At 46.9% G+C, this 17228-nt stretch overlaps 1 protein-coding gene across 1 annotated transcript in view; it reads left to right on the top strand.

Annotated features, from left to right (window-relative positions):
- The first annotated feature begins 2449 nt into the window (after nt 1–2449).
- The window catches only part of Clcn1 (chloride voltage-gated channel 1), a 38154-nt gene continuing 23375 nt past the window's right edge, over nt 2450–17228 (top strand). The window contains exons 1-12 of the mRNA XM_008828619.3: nt 2450–2731; nt 5241–5361; nt 5762–5893; nt 6428–6556; nt 6741–6874; nt 8246–8323; nt 9353–9431; nt 14826–14951; nt 15254–15338; nt 15569–15670; nt 15994–16078; nt 16318–16467. Of these exons, the coding sequence (XP_008826841.1) occupies nt 2552–2731; nt 5241–5361; nt 5762–5893; nt 6428–6556; nt 6741–6874; nt 8246–8323; nt 9353–9431; nt 14826–14951; nt 15254–15338; nt 15569–15670; nt 15994–16078; nt 16318–16467 (1401 nt within the window). The 5' untranslated portion in view covers nt 2450–2551. The remainder of the gene's footprint in view (nt 2732–5240; nt 5362–5761; nt 5894–6427; nt 6557–6740; nt 6875–8245; nt 8324–9352; nt 9432–14825; nt 14952–15253; nt 15339–15568; nt 15671–15993; nt 16079–16317; nt 16468–17228) is intronic.

Consider the following 17228-nt stretch of genomic DNA (forward strand, 5'->3'; position numbering starts at 1 on the left):
CCATCCTAACAGGTGTGGAGTGATGTCTCACTGGTTTTCATTTCTATTTCCCTCTGATAAATGGTATTCAGCATCTTTAAAAAGGTACTTTTGGGCTGGCAAGATGACTCAGTACATAGCAGCACTTGCTGCCAAGCCTGTTGACCTGAATTTGATTCCCAAAACCCATGTGGTATAAAGAGAACCAATTCCCAAAAGTTTTCTGACTTCCCACGAAGGCACCCATGTACCCACACAAACATGATAGATACATAGATTACAGACAGACAGACAGACAGATAGACTTTTTTTTTTTCTGTTGTACCTGGCACCACTTTTTGTTGTTGTTGTTAGCTTTTCAGTCATCTGGAAAGAAAACGTTCTGAGTAACATCATTAAAAACAGCTCTGATAAATCACGGTCACTACTACGCGTCGTAAAGCAGGTACAAGATATTTTACATTCACAGAGGTATGATACAGTACAGTCCTACATCTGTAATACCAGATACAATTTAAAAGGCTTTATTTGGGCTGGAGAGATGGCTCCAGTTCCAGGGGATCCAACGACCTCTTCTGTCCTCTGCGTGCATTGCACAACACGGGCGCACTTACCTACATGCAATATACTCATACACATAAAAATAAATAAAATATATTAAAAAATTATAAAAAAAAATAAAAGGCTTTGAGACTTGATTCTGCTTTTTCTAGCATAGGGCCGAAAGTATGGTATGACGTAGCTCTGTAAAGAAATGCACTCTTGGGATTTCCTTTCATTAGTGGCACAGTTCTAAGTATTCACTCTCTTCATGAACATCAACAAAAAAAGTTACTAAAAAAAAAAAAAACACGGAGTGAGGGGGAGACACCAGGAAAAAAATTACCCTAAAACAAAACTCCATAACCACCGGATTCATACAAAGATGACCAAGTGGAGACATTTTTTATAGGGTCTGGAAAGGTGCTTCAGCAGTTAAGACAGCTTACTGCTCTTGCAGAGATTCACCTACTACCCAATTTAGGCAGCTCACAACTGCTTGTAACTCCAGCCCCAGCAGATCCTTCCTTAAGGACTCTGGACACCTGTACTCAAGTGCATATACCCCTCACACGGACACACATATACACATAATTTAAAGTAATAATAAAACCTTAAAAAGTAGCTTTTTAAAGAAATGGTACTTTGGAGCCAGGTGTGGTTGGTGGCTCATACCTTTAATCCCAGCACTCTGGAGGCAGAGTCAGACAGATCTCTGTGAGATTGTGGCCATCCTGATCTACATAGTGAGTTACAGAGAGACTTTGTCTCAAAAAAGGAAGAAAGAAATGATTTAATGGTATCCATCTTCCCACATTGAGAAATCCCATTTAGTGTGGATCAAAGTTACATTCTAGATCAAGTGTTTGGTGCTCAAACCCTGCAGTTCCTGAACTTGCGCTGTCCTGGGAGAAACTCATTTGATGATGGATCTGAAAATTCAGTTTGCCTCAGTTTTTTCTATAATAAGTTCATAGAGAAAGAATGTCTTAGGAAAATTGATGGGGGGAACAATGTCAGCCTGAGTACTTTGGTCTTAGTCAAAATTAATTTATTGATCAGAAAAGGGAAGGTTACTTCTCCATCTTTTGTTTGGTCTCATCATGAGAAACTCCCTTCCCACTACCACCTTCCCTGTGACTCGCCACTTCCTCTTCTCTGTTATCTAACCTACTCTGGTAGAGCTGTCATGGGCACCATGGTCTAGAGGGAAGCTCAGTCCCTCCCTATAGATCAGAGGTGGTGGTAGGGTCAAAACGTGTCTGGGAAATGAGAGGCATTCCAAAACCCAAGGCTGCTTCCCACAGCATTCCACACCCAGTAGTGATAAGGGTGGGGTCAAGGGAAGGCAGTCGCATTATTAGCTGAGACACAGGGTAGAAAGAGCTGGAGAAGAAAGCTGGGATGGATGGAGAGCTAACCACAGAGAAGTTCAGGATCCAGATGAGGACTGAACCCTGCAAAGATACTGAGCTGAAAACAGCCCAGCAGGGAGAGCTGGCAGAGAGGCATCGGCTGCTCTCCCAGGTGAGCTACCTGTCTAGTGTTACCAGACCTTGGAGTGACTTTGTTCAGCACCACCACAGCCCTCACCTCCCACATACTGAAGGAGAAGTGGCAGCTTTGGAGGGCTTCAGGGAAGGCCCAGTCGGCATACAGCCTACACATCACACTAGGCAATTTCCCATCGTGATCAGATGATATTTATAGAGGGACCAGTGACCTGGGACTGGAAGCCTCCTAGGAAGGGAACAATGCTGCTGGCTGGCAGAGGGAATTCCCTGTGGGGCTCTCCCACAGGTTCTCTTCCCAACCCCCATCCCCACACTGCACCCACACCTGCTTCGACCCCAGGCAGATCAGATGTGGCATTGGGGGGGTCATGTGATGAGAGGCAGCTATAAATAGCTAGAGGTGGGCATGGTGCCCCAGACGCCTTGGGGACAGGCTGGAGCAGAGGCTTAAGGAGCTGTACTGGGGGTAGAGTGTGGGCAAGCAGGCCAAGGCCTAGCTGGGGCTGCGGGGGAGAACTATGGAGCAGTCCCAGCCCCAGCGGCATGGGGGTGAACAGAGTTGGTGGGGCAGTGCCCCCCAGTACCAGTACATGTCCTTTGAACACTCTACCAGCTATGGACTGCCCTCGGAGAATGGGGGCCTTCAGCACCGGCCCCGAAAGGACGCAGGTCCCTGGCAGAATGCCCACCCCACACAGGTAAACTCTTGGGGCGGGGGGAGGACAGGTAGGGGAGTCTGTGGTACCAGGGATTGTCAAAATTGGGAATTAGGTGAGAAGAGGGGGCAGTGTTTATTCTTAAAGTAAATGGTAATGTGTTCAAACTATGAAAATCTTTCAAAGATCTGGGCTTAGCCTAAGTATGTACTTACAGAGATATGCATGCCCTTTCACAGCCTTTACTAACAGATAGTCAAGCCTTGTGGGGAAGCAGCAGAGGAAACATACATGAAGAGGGCATGATTACGTATTTATGTAATCGACACAGTGATTCCTGTAGTCTCTGCAAGTGCTTTGAGGGGCTCTTGCACCTTTACCCACATGCAGACAGCCTGGGATTTCTGTCACCAATGTCCTATAGAATGCATGCACACACGTGCGTGCACACACACATGCACACACACACACACACACACACACACACACACACACATACACACGAACACTTCTGCCGAAGGCAGATAAAAAGGAACTAGGACAAGCAAGGAAAGAAAGTCCAGAGGATTTATCAGTGATCAAAGACAGTCAAGCTTTTAAGAGCTTGGAGGTAAAGCTCTGGCACAGTGTGTGAGGCCCTGAGGTCTTAGTGGTTTCTGGTGTTGGTTTCTTGTTTTATTATTGTTGCTATTATTACTATTAAAAAAGGCCAGAAAAAGTGGCTCAGTAGGTAAAAGCACTTAACACCAAACCTGATGACCTGAGTTCAGTCCTTGGCACCCACATGGTAGAGGGAGAGTATTCCTAGAGGTTGTCCTCTGACCTCCATCCACATAGTGCATGTGTGTGCATACATGGACACACAATGTGCCACACATGCCATTTTTTCATTCTTCTTAAAACTTTCTGTGAAGTAGGAGACACTTGGGAAGCTGCAAAGCTGTGTGCAAGGGCGATTATCCTCCAGGGCTGGGGCGGGGAAATGGATGGCACAGGAAAAGGAAGGCAAAACTGCCTTGGGAAATTTAAAGGCTTCTGTTAGTTACTGTGCCCGTTAGCTGCAGAGAAAGCAGAGCATGATGGGATGAAAGGAGTCTGAGGAGAGATCAGACTTTAGAAGGGATTTGGTGACATAGCCTGTGGCCCCTATAGCTGTCAGGCTGGGAACCTGAGGGATGGGCCTCACTGGTGGTCTCAGGCCTGGGCTCTCTTCTGATTGTTGCTAAGGGTAGATGTACAGACAGGGAGGGAAGCCTGTCGGGGACCAGGATGTCAATGTCAGAGCCAGCTCATTCTCACCACAGTGCTGGTCATTTCCGGAGGAGGAGGGGTGACAATTTGAGCAAAAGTGCAGTTAGAGCACTTTCTGGTGACAGGACACTCAGCCAGTGGAGCCGAGTGTACTGTCACCCCTGATGCTTCATGCAGGAAAGAGTAGTAAGTTAGGGAGCAGACTTCAGCTGGTTTCCAAAGGGCCTTGAGGGCAAAGCAATTGGAATGTAATGTTTTCTTTGTTTAATTTTTATGATGGAACATACCACATACACAAAATAGAGAGAGTGGCATAATGAACCACCAGTACACAACAGGCAGTATTTTGTCAAGGTGGTTTCATCGCTCCATTCCCTCCCTCAGCCCTATTTCACACTTAGATGTTTGCAACTTGAATTCTTCCTTCATGTCTGCTAACCCTCCATGGTGTGCTGGATCAGGGCTGGACCAGAAGGATGCATCTGGCTCCTGTAGTGTTTTCCCAACCCGGGTATTGGAAGGAAGCACACCCTTTCCTCATCTCGTCAGCCTGAGACCCTGGGGAGCTGTCCTCGTAGTCTGACCTCCGCTGGGAATATTTTCTCTCTGTGGGTTGCAGGTAGAGTTTGGAGGGAAGAACTGCCTTCCTCAATCACTAACCTCAAGCAGGGCAATTAGTGTATGCCTGCTGTGGACCAAAACATCAAACTGCTGCTCATATTGTGAAAGCAGATCTCTGCTACCCAGGCTCTCCCAGAATCAGCAACATGGCCTGGCCTGACCCTGGCCGCAAAGGACAAGTTAGTGGAGCATGTGTGGGGCCAGCTCAAAGTGATCAGCACTCACACATCTCTCCCAGACTCATGAGCTAACACAGGAAAGTTTCATGTGTCGATTGAAAATAAAGTTAACTGCTGGCTAGGTGGTCTTGCCCTGTCCAGTTTAGGATCCTGAGGAGGGAAGTCAATGCAGGAGTACTGGTGAGGCAGAGAGATCTAGAACACCTGATATGGATACCCGGTTTTAGCACAGTTCTCCATTACTTCCAATTAGAAAAGAAACCCCTTGAAGATTCCTATGGTGGAACAGAGGCAGGAAATGAGAAGACAGGAAAAGCAGTGAGATGTCTGTGATTGGAGACTGGAGAGGAGAGGGCTGGGCTGACCACAGAGTGCCCACATGCAGCCCTCAATGCCTAGGATCCAAAAGAGCTCTCCTTTTCTCTGTTCATCTATGATGTCCTCTGTATTCTCTTTGACTCTTCAGCAAGGCAGACACTGATCACTCTCCCTCTGTACAGATATATGGCTATCACAAAGAGCAATATTCAAACAAGGAGCGGGACAGGGGGATGCCCAGGAAGATGGGCTCCAGTTCTACCATGGACAGCGTGGATGAGGACCATTATTCTAAATGTCAAGGTGATGGGGACTGAGGAATAAAGGAATCTGGAATGGAAGGAGGTACAGGGATCAGGAGAAAAACTTGGATGTCCACTGCACATCCCCCATTGCCCATACACTGAAGCCCTCTTTGAATTGAGGGGAAGGTGCCCCCCCAGCCTCCTTCACACTGCCGTCTTCCTTACTGTTCTTCCCCAATCCCAAGAAATTAATTTTAGATGGAAATTCATGTATTCATGGGGAATAGGTTTTAGTTCTTTTTGAAAGGACAGGAGAAGCCACTGGCAGATGTAAAGAGCCAACCAGTGGCTAAAACACACAGACAACTACAACCTCCCCACCCCCACGCCTCAGCCAAGTTCCCAAAGAAATGACTGGAGAGATGCTTTCCTCATTGTTTACCCTTCCCTCTTCCTAGACTGTGTCCACCGCCTGGGACGTGTGATCAGAAGGAAGTTGGGGGAAGACTGGATCTTTCTCATCCTCCTGGGCCTGCTGATGGCTCTTGTCAGCTGGTGCATGGACTATGTCAGTGCCAAGAGCCTTCAGGGTAGGTACTCCCTGAGCTGCTGCCCTCCACATCCTCAATATGGAAACTTCCAGAGTCCCTGCCTAGGGCAGGCCAGGCGTGTTTGGGCAGAGGATGCTGCGTAAGGGGTCAGGAGGGCTCTGGCCCCGGATCCACCACTCATGCCTCCAGCACTACCCAAGCTGTGAGGGCCCTTCTCATGGACTGACCCACTTGCTGAAGTTTCCCCAGAGTTCTTCCCAGTTTCATCACGAAAAGCTCTTAGTCCCAGGAGCCCCTTCATTGTGGTGGCCCACTTTATGGCTTCTGGCCAGTTGCTACAGTCTCATACTCAACTGTGATTTGCAGCAGAACCACCAGCTACCCCCACCAGAGGGAAGGTCTCAGAATTACCACGGGTACAAGGAGAGTAAAGCCCTGGGCCACATGAGATGCTCAGGGCCTGAGGGCTCAGCCAGCATACTGTCTGGGGCTGTGACTGTGAGGGTGGCAGTGAGGGGGTGTCACTGTCAACCTCAACTCAACGTTAACTGACCCTGAGATGTGTTCCTGCAGCCTACAAGTGGACCTACGCCCAGATGAAGCCCAACCTTCCTCTGCAGTACCTGGCCTGGGTCACCTTCCCACTCATCCTCATCCTCTTCAGTGCCCTCTTTTGCCAACTCATCTCTCCCCAGGCTGTTGGTGAGTACTTTCTGTAAGGCCTCACAATCTGGTTTCCTGTAGACCTACTCTGACCTCCTCCTGCCCTCCAGATCCACCCACTGACTTTGAAGCCCTCTCACGGTGCTTTCCTCCCCATTTCCACTTTCTTCTCACATTTAACCTATAGCTTGAACCTGCACATTATCCTTTTTTAACCTAAAAGGCTCTGGAATCCCTGAAATGAAGACAATTCTTCGAGGTGTTGTCCTGAAGGAGTATCTCACAATCAAGGCCTTTGTGGCCAAGGTGGTGGCCTTAACTGCTGGGCTGGGCAGTGGCATCCCTGTGGGGAAAGAGGTAGGTCTGTGGACCTGGGGGAACGTCTGACAGAGCTGACCAGACTCAGCCAGGGCCAAGGGGCAGTAAAAAGGGGAAGCTTTGGAAGTCCTTGTCATAAAGTAGAATGGCAGAACGAGCTGGGAAGACCTTACAGCAGCCTGTCCACGTGCTGACCATGTGGTGGTCCAGACTGATGTTTGGGGCTGGAAAACTCAGCTGGGAAGAAGTTGTTGCTCTCTGCCCTGTGCAAAATCTGACCTCTAACTTTATGTGCCAGGAGCAGCCCCCAGTTGTGACAACCAGAAGGTCTCTTAGGAAACTTCTGCCCTCTCTAAAATCCAGACCAATACACTTCCTTTCTTTCTTTTTCTCTTTCTTTCTTTCTTTCTTTCTTTCTTTCTTTCTTTCTTTCTTCTTTTTTCTCTTTCTTTCTTTTTCTTTCTTTCTTTCTTTCTTTCTTTCTTTCCTTCTTTCTTTCTTTCTTATTTATTTTTCATCTACTTATTCTTTATTTTTGCTTTGTGTTTTGTTGTTTTCTTGTTTGAGATAGGGTCTCATTCTGTAGCTCAGGCTGATGTGGAACTTACTGTGTAACCCATGCTAGCTAACCTCAAAATCATGGCAATCCTGCCTTAGCTGCAGGAATGAGTCACCATGACTGGTTCCCCCATTTTAGCATGTGAAGGCTGAGACCTAGAAAGAGACTGCTTTCTTCAAGGTAACAGGCGGCTTCAGCTCAGTACTAGTGTGCCCCCTACCGGCAGTAGTCCACACGGCAACCAAAGGCGTTTTTCTAATGGCATTGGACGTGTCTGACCTGGGGTCAAGAACTTCTCAAGAGCTTTCCATAGCACTTAAAATCTGCACTTCTCACAACAGCCTACCAGACCTGGGCTTAATCTGCCTGCTTCCGTTTGCACAGACCTCCAGCCTCCCAGTCTGCCTGCTTCCCTTGCTTGGATGCTAAGGCTTTCTTTCTACTCTTCTATCATGCCATGCTTGTCCCACCCAAGACTCCTGCACATGCTGTATCTTCTGCCAGGAACACTCTCCTTCCTGGCACCCACGAGGCTCACTCATGGTCAAAGCACTAGCTCAGCTGTGGATGGCCAAGGAAACCTCCTCAGACCACCTTCTCTAAGTCCATGCAATCCTGTCTCATCTTGCTCCCTCTCATTTGCTTCTAAGCTGTTGGCATTCTCTGACAACACACTGATTTATCATCTCTCTCTCCCTCTTTGGGATGAGGCTCTTTGAGGGCAGAACTTCTGTCTGGCTTCCATATTTCTTTCCATCACCTAGCCCAGGGCCTCAGCAGGAAATTCTAGTTCAGTGAAGCCTCAAAGCCTCCCTCCATTCCCGAGACCCAGTTCTCCTGCTCTCTTCCAGGGTCCTTTTGTCCACATTGCCAGCATCTGTGCTGCCGTCCTCAGCAAGTTTATGTCCATGTTCTGTGGAGTCTATGAGGTAAGGGTGAGGCAGTGCCACACAGCTGGGTCCAGTTGGTGAAAGGAAGCCCACAATGCGTGGGGAGGGCTGTCTGCTCTGGGCTGGCCTTGATGCTAAAGGGGGCACAGCACTAACCCATGCTCCTATTCTCCATGCCCCTGTCTGCAGAGCCTAGCGACATCACGCCTCTGTCCAGCCTCTGCCTGTCTTCCTGGTGTCTAGCCCTTCCTGATCTGTGCCCTCTGAGCACAGCCTACCCTCATGTTACCCTCCTACTCCACACGAACTGTGTGGGCTCCCGTCCCTCTGCAGTTCCTGACCCCTCCCACTCTTGCTTCATACTGCTTGTCTGTCCCAGTCTGCCATCCGCCTTGCCCGTCGTGCTTCTCTGTTGCAGACCGTGCCTGGGCAGCTTGACCTTCTGGTGCCAGCCTGTGCAGTGGGCGTGGGATGCTGCTTTGCAGCCCCTGTTGGAGGCAAGTTTCACTTCCTCCCTACCTGGGTTGCCTGAGCCAAACTTGGAGGGGTGGGTGGGTACCTGCCACAGCTTTGGGGTAGAGGGGCCATGCTCACTGAAGGGATGGCTGGGTGGGCATGCAGGGAGTGCCTGTAGATTGCAGCCCCTGGTCTCCAGGCACCCAACTGTCCCTACCAGAGGGCTGGGTGTTCTGAGACTGGCTGTTCCCTCCCGCAGGCTTTCCTGCTACTTTTCTGTGAGAGCCCTTACCTGCCCCTTGCTGTTGCCACTTCTCAGCAGCCCTTTGCTCCGTCACCATTTGTTGATTTACCTGCCTGGCATTTTTTTACTTAACGTTTTCTTTTGTTTGTTTTCTATCATTGGCCTTGAGCTTGTGAGGTCATTTCCTGATTACCAAACTCACTATGTTTCTCCGGGCCTGGGTGTCACAGGGGTGATGGGACCACGGTCATTCCCTGTGACTTAGGCCTCTCATTCTGCTGTTTCCCATCCCTGCCTGTTCTCCTCCCCCCTCTCTGTCCCCTGCCTACCTCCTCCCACCTGTCTATCTGTCTGTCTCTCCCCAGTAGCAGCCATACTATTACACTGATGTCCTGACAGTGGGCTGTGCTGTGGGAGTTGGCTGCTGTTTTGGAACACCACTTGGAGGCAAGTCCATCCCTTGTGCTCCCTCAACTTGGGTTAAAGCTTATTTGTACTGCTGGATGCTTATGCTCTGCATGGATTGTCTTCTAATGGATTCTACTTCCTTCTCTAAGGAATTTTGTTGTGTTTTATTAAGGGTATGAGAGGGAGTCTAGGTGGACTTTATTTAGAATAATGGTGCACTTTAAATTGAGAAGTCTTTATGGGAATTTTAAAGAAACATTGTCCTTTAAACTGCTATATGACAGCAATTTGCAGTTGGGTTTATCTGTATGCACATAAGGAAAGAGTGATTTTATTGTGGCTAATCAGTGTATGGACTTGTTCACAAATGGCAGGTAGATCTTTAGTGCCTCATTAAAATTGAGCTGAAGCTTTAGTAACAGGGCAGAGATTATATGGCTCACTCATTGGAATCACTGGGATGAAAAGGATGCCAATGATGACTGAAGAAACAGTAAAAGGAAGGGCATATGCTTTTTAAATGACCAGCTGCTAAAGGGTTCTTTTCAACAACAGAAAGGCAACAATTTTCTCATAGAGAAACTAAAATGTATCTATGTATCTAACATGTATCTAAAATGGCTTGGCTCAGGAATGATTTACTGGTAAGAGGAACGTTTTAGGGTATGTATATTTATGAAAGGATTAAGAAATTTTGGCATTTCCTCTTGGGGGCTAGAGAGATGACTCAGCAATTAAGAACACTGGCTGTTCTTGCAGAAAGACCCGGGTTCGTATCCTGTGCCCTGCACTCACACCGTGCAGCACCGGGCATGAGGACAATCCCGTGAGCAGGCCCTCTGCTGGCATCCTGTTTGCCCTGCTGCAGTCAGCTCCAGGCACTAAAGCTGTTAGTCTCTGTCCGTGAGTGCTAGTGTGTGTGAATTTCTACACATTAAATGTTCACACTTGCGTGTATACACACACTGCCTTTATTTACCCCTTAGCCTCTCAAATAGAGATCTAAATAATGTTTTTACAGAAGAATCTGTTGCTGTTGTTTTAACAATATTGTTTTAAAGTTTCTTCTTGAAACTGCAGTTTCTGCGCTGACTGAAAAAGTTTCTTCTTGGTCTTGTGTAGAGTATGAGAAAGTTACCTTAGGAAAGTTATAGGTAAAACATTGTTCTTTTTTAAGATTTTTTTTAATGTATGTATATTTTGCCACAACAGGTGCATACAGCAGTGCTTGTGAAGGCTAGAAGACAACCCTGGAATCAGAATTACAGAGACTGTGAGCTACCCGTGGGTGCTGGGAACCGAACCATGGCCTCTGCAACAGCAGCAAGTGCCCTTAACTGCTGAGCCATCTCTTCATCTCTCCAGCCCCTACGAGAATTTGTTTAGCAAGTGGAAGTGAAGGGACTATTGTGCTTGGCCATTTATAGCAAGTGGTAAATCACAAACCTATCCACAGGTGGCACTATTTGAGTTTTTATGAATATAGGGTAACTCTGAAAGAAAGAAAAAAAAAAACTTAGTATTAAGATGATTTCTTCACAACATAGGCAACTCCTAATTCCTTATACCAATGAAAGAAATATAATTTCGCATCCTACGGAAACAAGCAAAGTCCTTTTGCTCCCATTGTATGCCATGCACTAGGCTTGATTCTCCACTCTCTCCGGGCCCAGGGAGACAGGCGCACAAACCATCACAGGCAGTTAAATGACCCAATAGCATTCCTAGGTAAAATGTCCTGAACCTTCAGGGCTGCCTGGGAGAGCTTCTGAAATTTCATGAAAGAGACAGTGTTTGATATGGGCATAATTAATACATAGGAACTTGCAAGGAGGTGAGGATATTCTGGATAGAATGGACAATATAAAGTTAGTGTCTGCCATCACAGTAGAGAGCGCTGCTAAGGGGTATGGGAAAGGATAATAGGCAGTGAGTCCAGACAGATAAATGGGACTGAGTCATGAAGGTCTTCAGAAATTATGCAGAAAAATATGTGTTTTATTGCCTGGGGTAGGATTTGCCCCAGTACGTTTTACAGAACACAATTCTTCATGGTGGTTAATAGCTGCAATATATAAGAAACAGTTACAAGGCCCAACTATTTGGAAAATGCTTGATTAAATAGGAATAAACAGGTAGTTAAAAATAAACAAACTGGAAAGGTTATCAGAACATCTGAAATGTTGACATGCATTGTGAATACCCAGGACAGCTGTAAACAGCATTTCCTACCAAACCCTTTACACAGACACCGTCTTATGGGACTCATAGTGTCTCATGGGACTGCTTCTGGGAGATACTGTCATGGGTGAAGTGAAACCATGGAAGGATTTTAAACAAGGAAGTGACATGGCTAACTTTGTTTGCCCATCCAATCCTCTTGGCACATGTGTGATGAGTAGAATTGACTGTGGATGAACAGGATTAACAAGATCAACAAGAAGACTGTTGTCATAATCCTGATGCTAGATGATGACAGACAGAACTGGGCAGAGCAGACAAGATAAAGCAGAGGCTGAGAAATGTGACTGGCAGCAAGAAAAGCTGATGCTGCCTGGTGAGTGGTTTTGTGAAGACAGAGTAACAGAAGAGTTCTAGACTAGCACCCAGGTTTCCAACAAGGGCAGTTCAGTACATAGTGACGTTAATCCCTATGGTGGGAGATACAGAAAGTAAAATGGGTCTGGAGAGAAGGTGACTAATTTTCCTTGGAGTATGTTGAGTTTGAAGTCCCTGTGGCATAACCAGGTCAAATCAATAGACAGCCAGGATGATTAGTCCAAAACCTAGGAACTGGGCTGAAGATGCAGGTATTGTAGTTTAGGTACTGTCGCTGTGATAACAACACTGACCAAAGCCAACTTGGGGAGGCAAGGGTTTATTTCATCTCTGAGGTTACAGTTCACCATTAGGGAAGCCAGGGCAAGAACTCAAGGCAGGAACCTGGGGTTGGTCTCCAACTCTTGATACTTATAGACACATGCCCATGGTGTCAAGTATGGCTATCTGTTTCTGATTAGAACACCTGGAGGTGGGAACTGAAGCAGAAACCATGGTGGAATGCTGACTACTGGCTTGTTCCCATGGCTTGCTCAGCTACTTTTCTTGTATAGTACAAGTCCACCTGCCCAGGGATGGCACCACTAACAGTAGGCTGGGCTTCCTACATCAATTAGCAATCAAGACATGCCATAGACATGAACAGGCCAATCTGATGGAGGAAATTCCTCAATTGAGGTTCCCTCTTCCCAGGGGCATCAAGTTGACAACCAAGATTAGTCATCACAGGTTTTTCTAATTATTAATAGATAGCCATAGCTGACACCATGGGCATGTGTCTGTAAATAGCAAGAGTTGGAGACCACAAATAGTGCCCTCACTGAGCAGAGGTACAGCATAGGAACCAGAAGTGAAAATGAGAAGAAGACCTAAGACTGGAGAATTTCCAACAGCTGTTTGTGTTTTTAAAGCTTTGTTTCCTTTTAGCAGAACATTTTATGTTTGGCTCAGGGTAATATTAAAGTTAGCTCTCATTTCCGATCACATAGTGGCAAACTGCTGAGGAAAGTGCCCCAGATCTGCATGGGAGAGAAAACAGCACAGGATTTGTTTAAAATGGCTGTAACATATAAGTTGGATAATTTAGCCCAGGCAAAGTTACACTGCAAAGCCAGCTTTCTTTCCCTTTATTTTGGCAAAGCAAAGGAGAGAGTCCTACTCAACTTCCCACTGTGGGCTCACAGCTGCCTTCTCTGATGGGATTTAAAGAACAGGGCAAGAAGGGTGGCTGGCTCCATTCTCTGAAACGGCCTCTGTGTTCTTCTTCCTCCATACCCTCTCCTCTCCTGCTCATCCAAATACAAGGTATTGAGCTCCAACTTGGCGTCTGCCACTGTGCTAGGTCATGGTTTCCAAGGAGCTTCCGATACCAGGGGAAAGTCAGGAGGGAAAACAAATAACCAGATCTGAAAGTGGGAAGTACTCCAATAATCCAAAATTCTGGGACTGGAGAGATGGCTCAGTGGTTAAGAGCACTGGCTGCTCTTGCAGAGAGTCCCAGCACCACATGGCAGCTAACACCTGTCAGTAATTCCAGTTCCTGAGCTCTAATGCCCTCTCTGACCTTTGTGGCACTGCAGGACACAGGTGCACTTACATGCAGGCATTACACTCATACACATAAATAAAATAATAACGTAATTCAAAATTCTGAGAGAAATAAGATGAGACATGGATGGTTTCTACCTAAAGAGGAAGACTGGGGATGACTCTCTAGAGGTGACAGTAAGGAAGTCCTCCATCAGAAAGCTGCCCTGGCTCCAGGGGGCAGCAGCCACAAGCTACCATCCCCTTGACACCCAGACTTAATGTGACTGGTTCACTGTCCCTTGCAAGAGATGGTGAAAGCCCTAAGAGATTGAAGAGATGTGACTTTCGAATTCAGGACAGGGTGAAGAGAATTCCTAATATATGAGATACTGTCTGGAGAGAGAGGCAGGTGGCAGGCCAACAACTCTGCACTGTAGAAAAAAGAAGACAGATTTTGCCTTGTTTGCTTTGTTTTCTTGGGCAAGGCCTCATCCCCATCCATCCTAGTTCTCTTCCTCCTTCTATAAAGACGAGGCTTAGTCAAGTGTGAGATGTGTGTGTTAGCTGTTACCTAATCAAAGACCAGCTCTCTTATCCTAACACTTTACAGATGTTTTGTTTATTGTTTTGAATTGTTTTATGGCTTTATTAGCATTGCTTCCTTTGCCCCGGCCCCTCCTTGTGTGAGTACTGTGCATCCCGACACCTCCTCATGCTCTGCTGGAGCATCCCCCCTCAGAACACGCACTAATGAAGGCGGCTAGTTGGCTTTCCTTTTACCTCACTCACCTTCTGTAAGTCAGATTTTTCTGTTTTATTACTATTCATCTTTTTCAACTTGAAATATCGAACCCTACAGGCTTGCATAATTCCCTGTCCTTTTTCCTTGCTTCTCATAAAGTTTCCCCAAGGTATGGGGGAGATAGGACAATGGGAAGTGGGCATCAAGGAACCTGCATGTCCGGAGCTCCATATGTCAACTGTGCTGAGCACCTATGGTGGAAGATTCCTCCCTTTTAGTATTTCTGCAGAAATATTAAATATAAATCTCCATGAATATTTGACAGTTGTGAACCCCACATTTTAAGGGGTGGGTAGGGCACAACCACTTGAGCCTGATGTTTTGGGAGCTGAGGGTCTATCCATTCCCATCTCCTCTGTACCTCATTGATCCACATTCCTGCTTTGGGAAAAAAGAAAAGCCACCATGGGCAGGTATATGTTTGCAGCACAGAACAACAAGGAACATTACTTCCTCTGCTGCTTCCCAGACTCCTATTTCAGCCAAGGCTCCTCGGGTCCCACCACGGGACCTGCGGCTGACCTGCCTCCCTGCCCCCGTAGGAGTGCTGTTTAGCATCGAGGTCACCTCAACTTACTTTGCTGTTCGAAACTACTGGCGAGGGTTCTTTGCTGCCACGTTCAGTGCCTTTGTGTTCCGGGTCCTGGCAGTGTGGAACAAGGATGCAGGTAACGGGAGACCCGGTGGAGGTGGTGTGAAGTGGGGACGCTGGTGAAGAAGCAGGGAGGGAAACTCTGGGGGCGGGAAAAGGAATGGGTGCCGTTTGGGAAGCAGAACCAAGGCTCGGGTATAGGACAAGATTAGGTCATGCGGTACGAAGTATGACCATGGAGAGTTTGATGTGTACAAAAAAGGAAATTAAATGGAATAGAAACTGGAATTGGAGGAAGGGAGCACTTGGAAGGACTTCTCTTTCCCTGTCTGTAGCTCTGTCGTGCTCCCACCTGATCCTTGCCTTTCCATCCTATAGTCACCATCACTGCTCTGTTCAGAACTAATTTCCGAATGGATTTCCCCTTTGACCTGAAGGAACTCCCAGCCTTTGCTGTCATTGGGTCAGTGCGACCACCTTCTCCGGGTATGGCAAGCTGGGAATGGGCTGGGGCTGTGAATTGAAAGGTTTTGGAGCTAGGAAGAAGCTGGAGTGGGCATGAGTGAAGTGTGAACTGAGGGAGCTGATGGAAAGGGAAAGGGGAGGCTGCTGTTGGCTTCCCTGCAGTGTCTGAGGCAGAGGCATGAGGGTGTCGTGTCCACAAGGTCCCAATCCTGTAACTTGTACCCTTAGGATTTTCTGCGGGTTGCTGGGAGCTGTTTTTGTGTATCTGCATCGCCAAGTCATGCTCGGTGTCCGAAAGCACAAGGCCCTCAGCCAGATTCTTGCTAAGCAGTGAGTCACTGCCCTTCCCTTGCCCTACGCACTTACTTTCTGATTTCCCCAAGAGTTCCTCCCTTTTTATCTTTGTGGAAAGTATTAAACGCTTCTAGGTACAGTGCGTGTGTTCAAATAATTGGAAGCTCTGATTCTGTGGGTAGGGGGCTAGCCCTGCAGGCTCCTCCAAAAAAGATTTACTTTCTTGGCAAAGAGAATACTCCTTGTTGAAAGAATAGAGACTACAGTGAACTACAGGAAACCACAGCTTGCCAAAGCTCAGTGTGGTGGTCACTGTGGGCTGGCTAAGTGGGGAGCACAGCTAACTGTTTCTTTTTCAGGCCCCTGCTGTATCCTGGAATTGTTACCTTTGTCATCGCCTCACTCACCTTTCCTCCAGGAATGGGTCAATTCATGGCTGGAGAGGTCAGCTTTAGGGGAGCCTGAAACCAGGGGTGACGGGTAGGAGGGTATCAGTTCACAGCTCTGGCTGGCGTCTAAGCAAAGAAGCGGGGAGGCAACTCAGACTTGGAGCTCATGTACTTTTGCCCAAGGGTAAACTGTCTCCCCAAGAATAGGACAAAAAGGAGCTGGGGATGAGTTTCCTAAAAAGGGAAATACAGTCTGTCCCTGGAGAGCCTGCTTCCTCTCTTCTTCCCTCACAGCTGATGCCCCGTGAAGCCATCAGCACCCTGTTTGACAACAATACATGGGTAAAGCACGTGGGTGATCCCCAAAGCCTGGGCCAGTCAGCTGTGTGGATTCACCCCCAGGTCAATGTGGTCATCATCATCCTTCTCTTCTTCGTCATGAAGGTACCCCACCACACTACAGACCCTCTAACACTCTATTTTCAGTGGTAGAACCCAGGTTTGCACAGGAAGGGGCAGAACTTCATCTGGCTTTTGTTCAACCTGGAAGGAAGTCATCAGAAAACTATAGCATAACTAAGTTTCCTGTCTATCAAATGAACCAGGATCTGGGTTAATTGCTCCATTCATGTCAACTTAGTGATGTTTGCCATGATTATAATAACCCTCAAAATAGTTTCACTTCTTATCTTATGAAGGCATCACAGCAGCAAAGTAAACAAGGGCAAGACAGAGTTTAGCAATATAGATAACTGTATAAACCTCAGACCAATTAACCAAATTCCTCCCATGCCTTAGATAGAGACTTCATTCTCCATGGATCTGATTATTCATTTTTAGGTGATTTGCACACACCTCCCTTCTCCTTAGTCTGTGGGTCGTCTCTTTTTCTAGAATTTCAAAGGTGGTGAAATATTTGAATCAACTTTATTAGTGACTATAAATGATATTTTGCAAATGTAATTACTCTCCATTTAGGCAGCGAGCCTGGGGATTTTGCCAAACTCAGAACAGTTTTTCCTAACTTTAAATAGGAAACAAAAACTGGTCTTTTTTATGTCCTTTCTTTTTTATACCCGTCCATCAAAAATTATAAACAATTAATATCTTCATAAAGATGCTTTTTAATTTCCAAACCTGGTTGTGACACATTGCTATGCTGATTGTCTTTTCTTTTTTGTCTTTTTATTGATGACTTCTCTTTT

The sequence above is a fragment of the Nannospalax galili genome, unplaced genomic scaffold (assembly GCF_000622305.1).
Source record: "Nannospalax galili isolate Female #2095 unplaced genomic scaffold, S.galili_v1.0 scaffold233, whole genome shotgun sequence".
NCBI lineage: Eukaryota > Metazoa > Chordata > Mammalia > Rodentia > Spalacidae > Nannospalax > Nannospalax galili.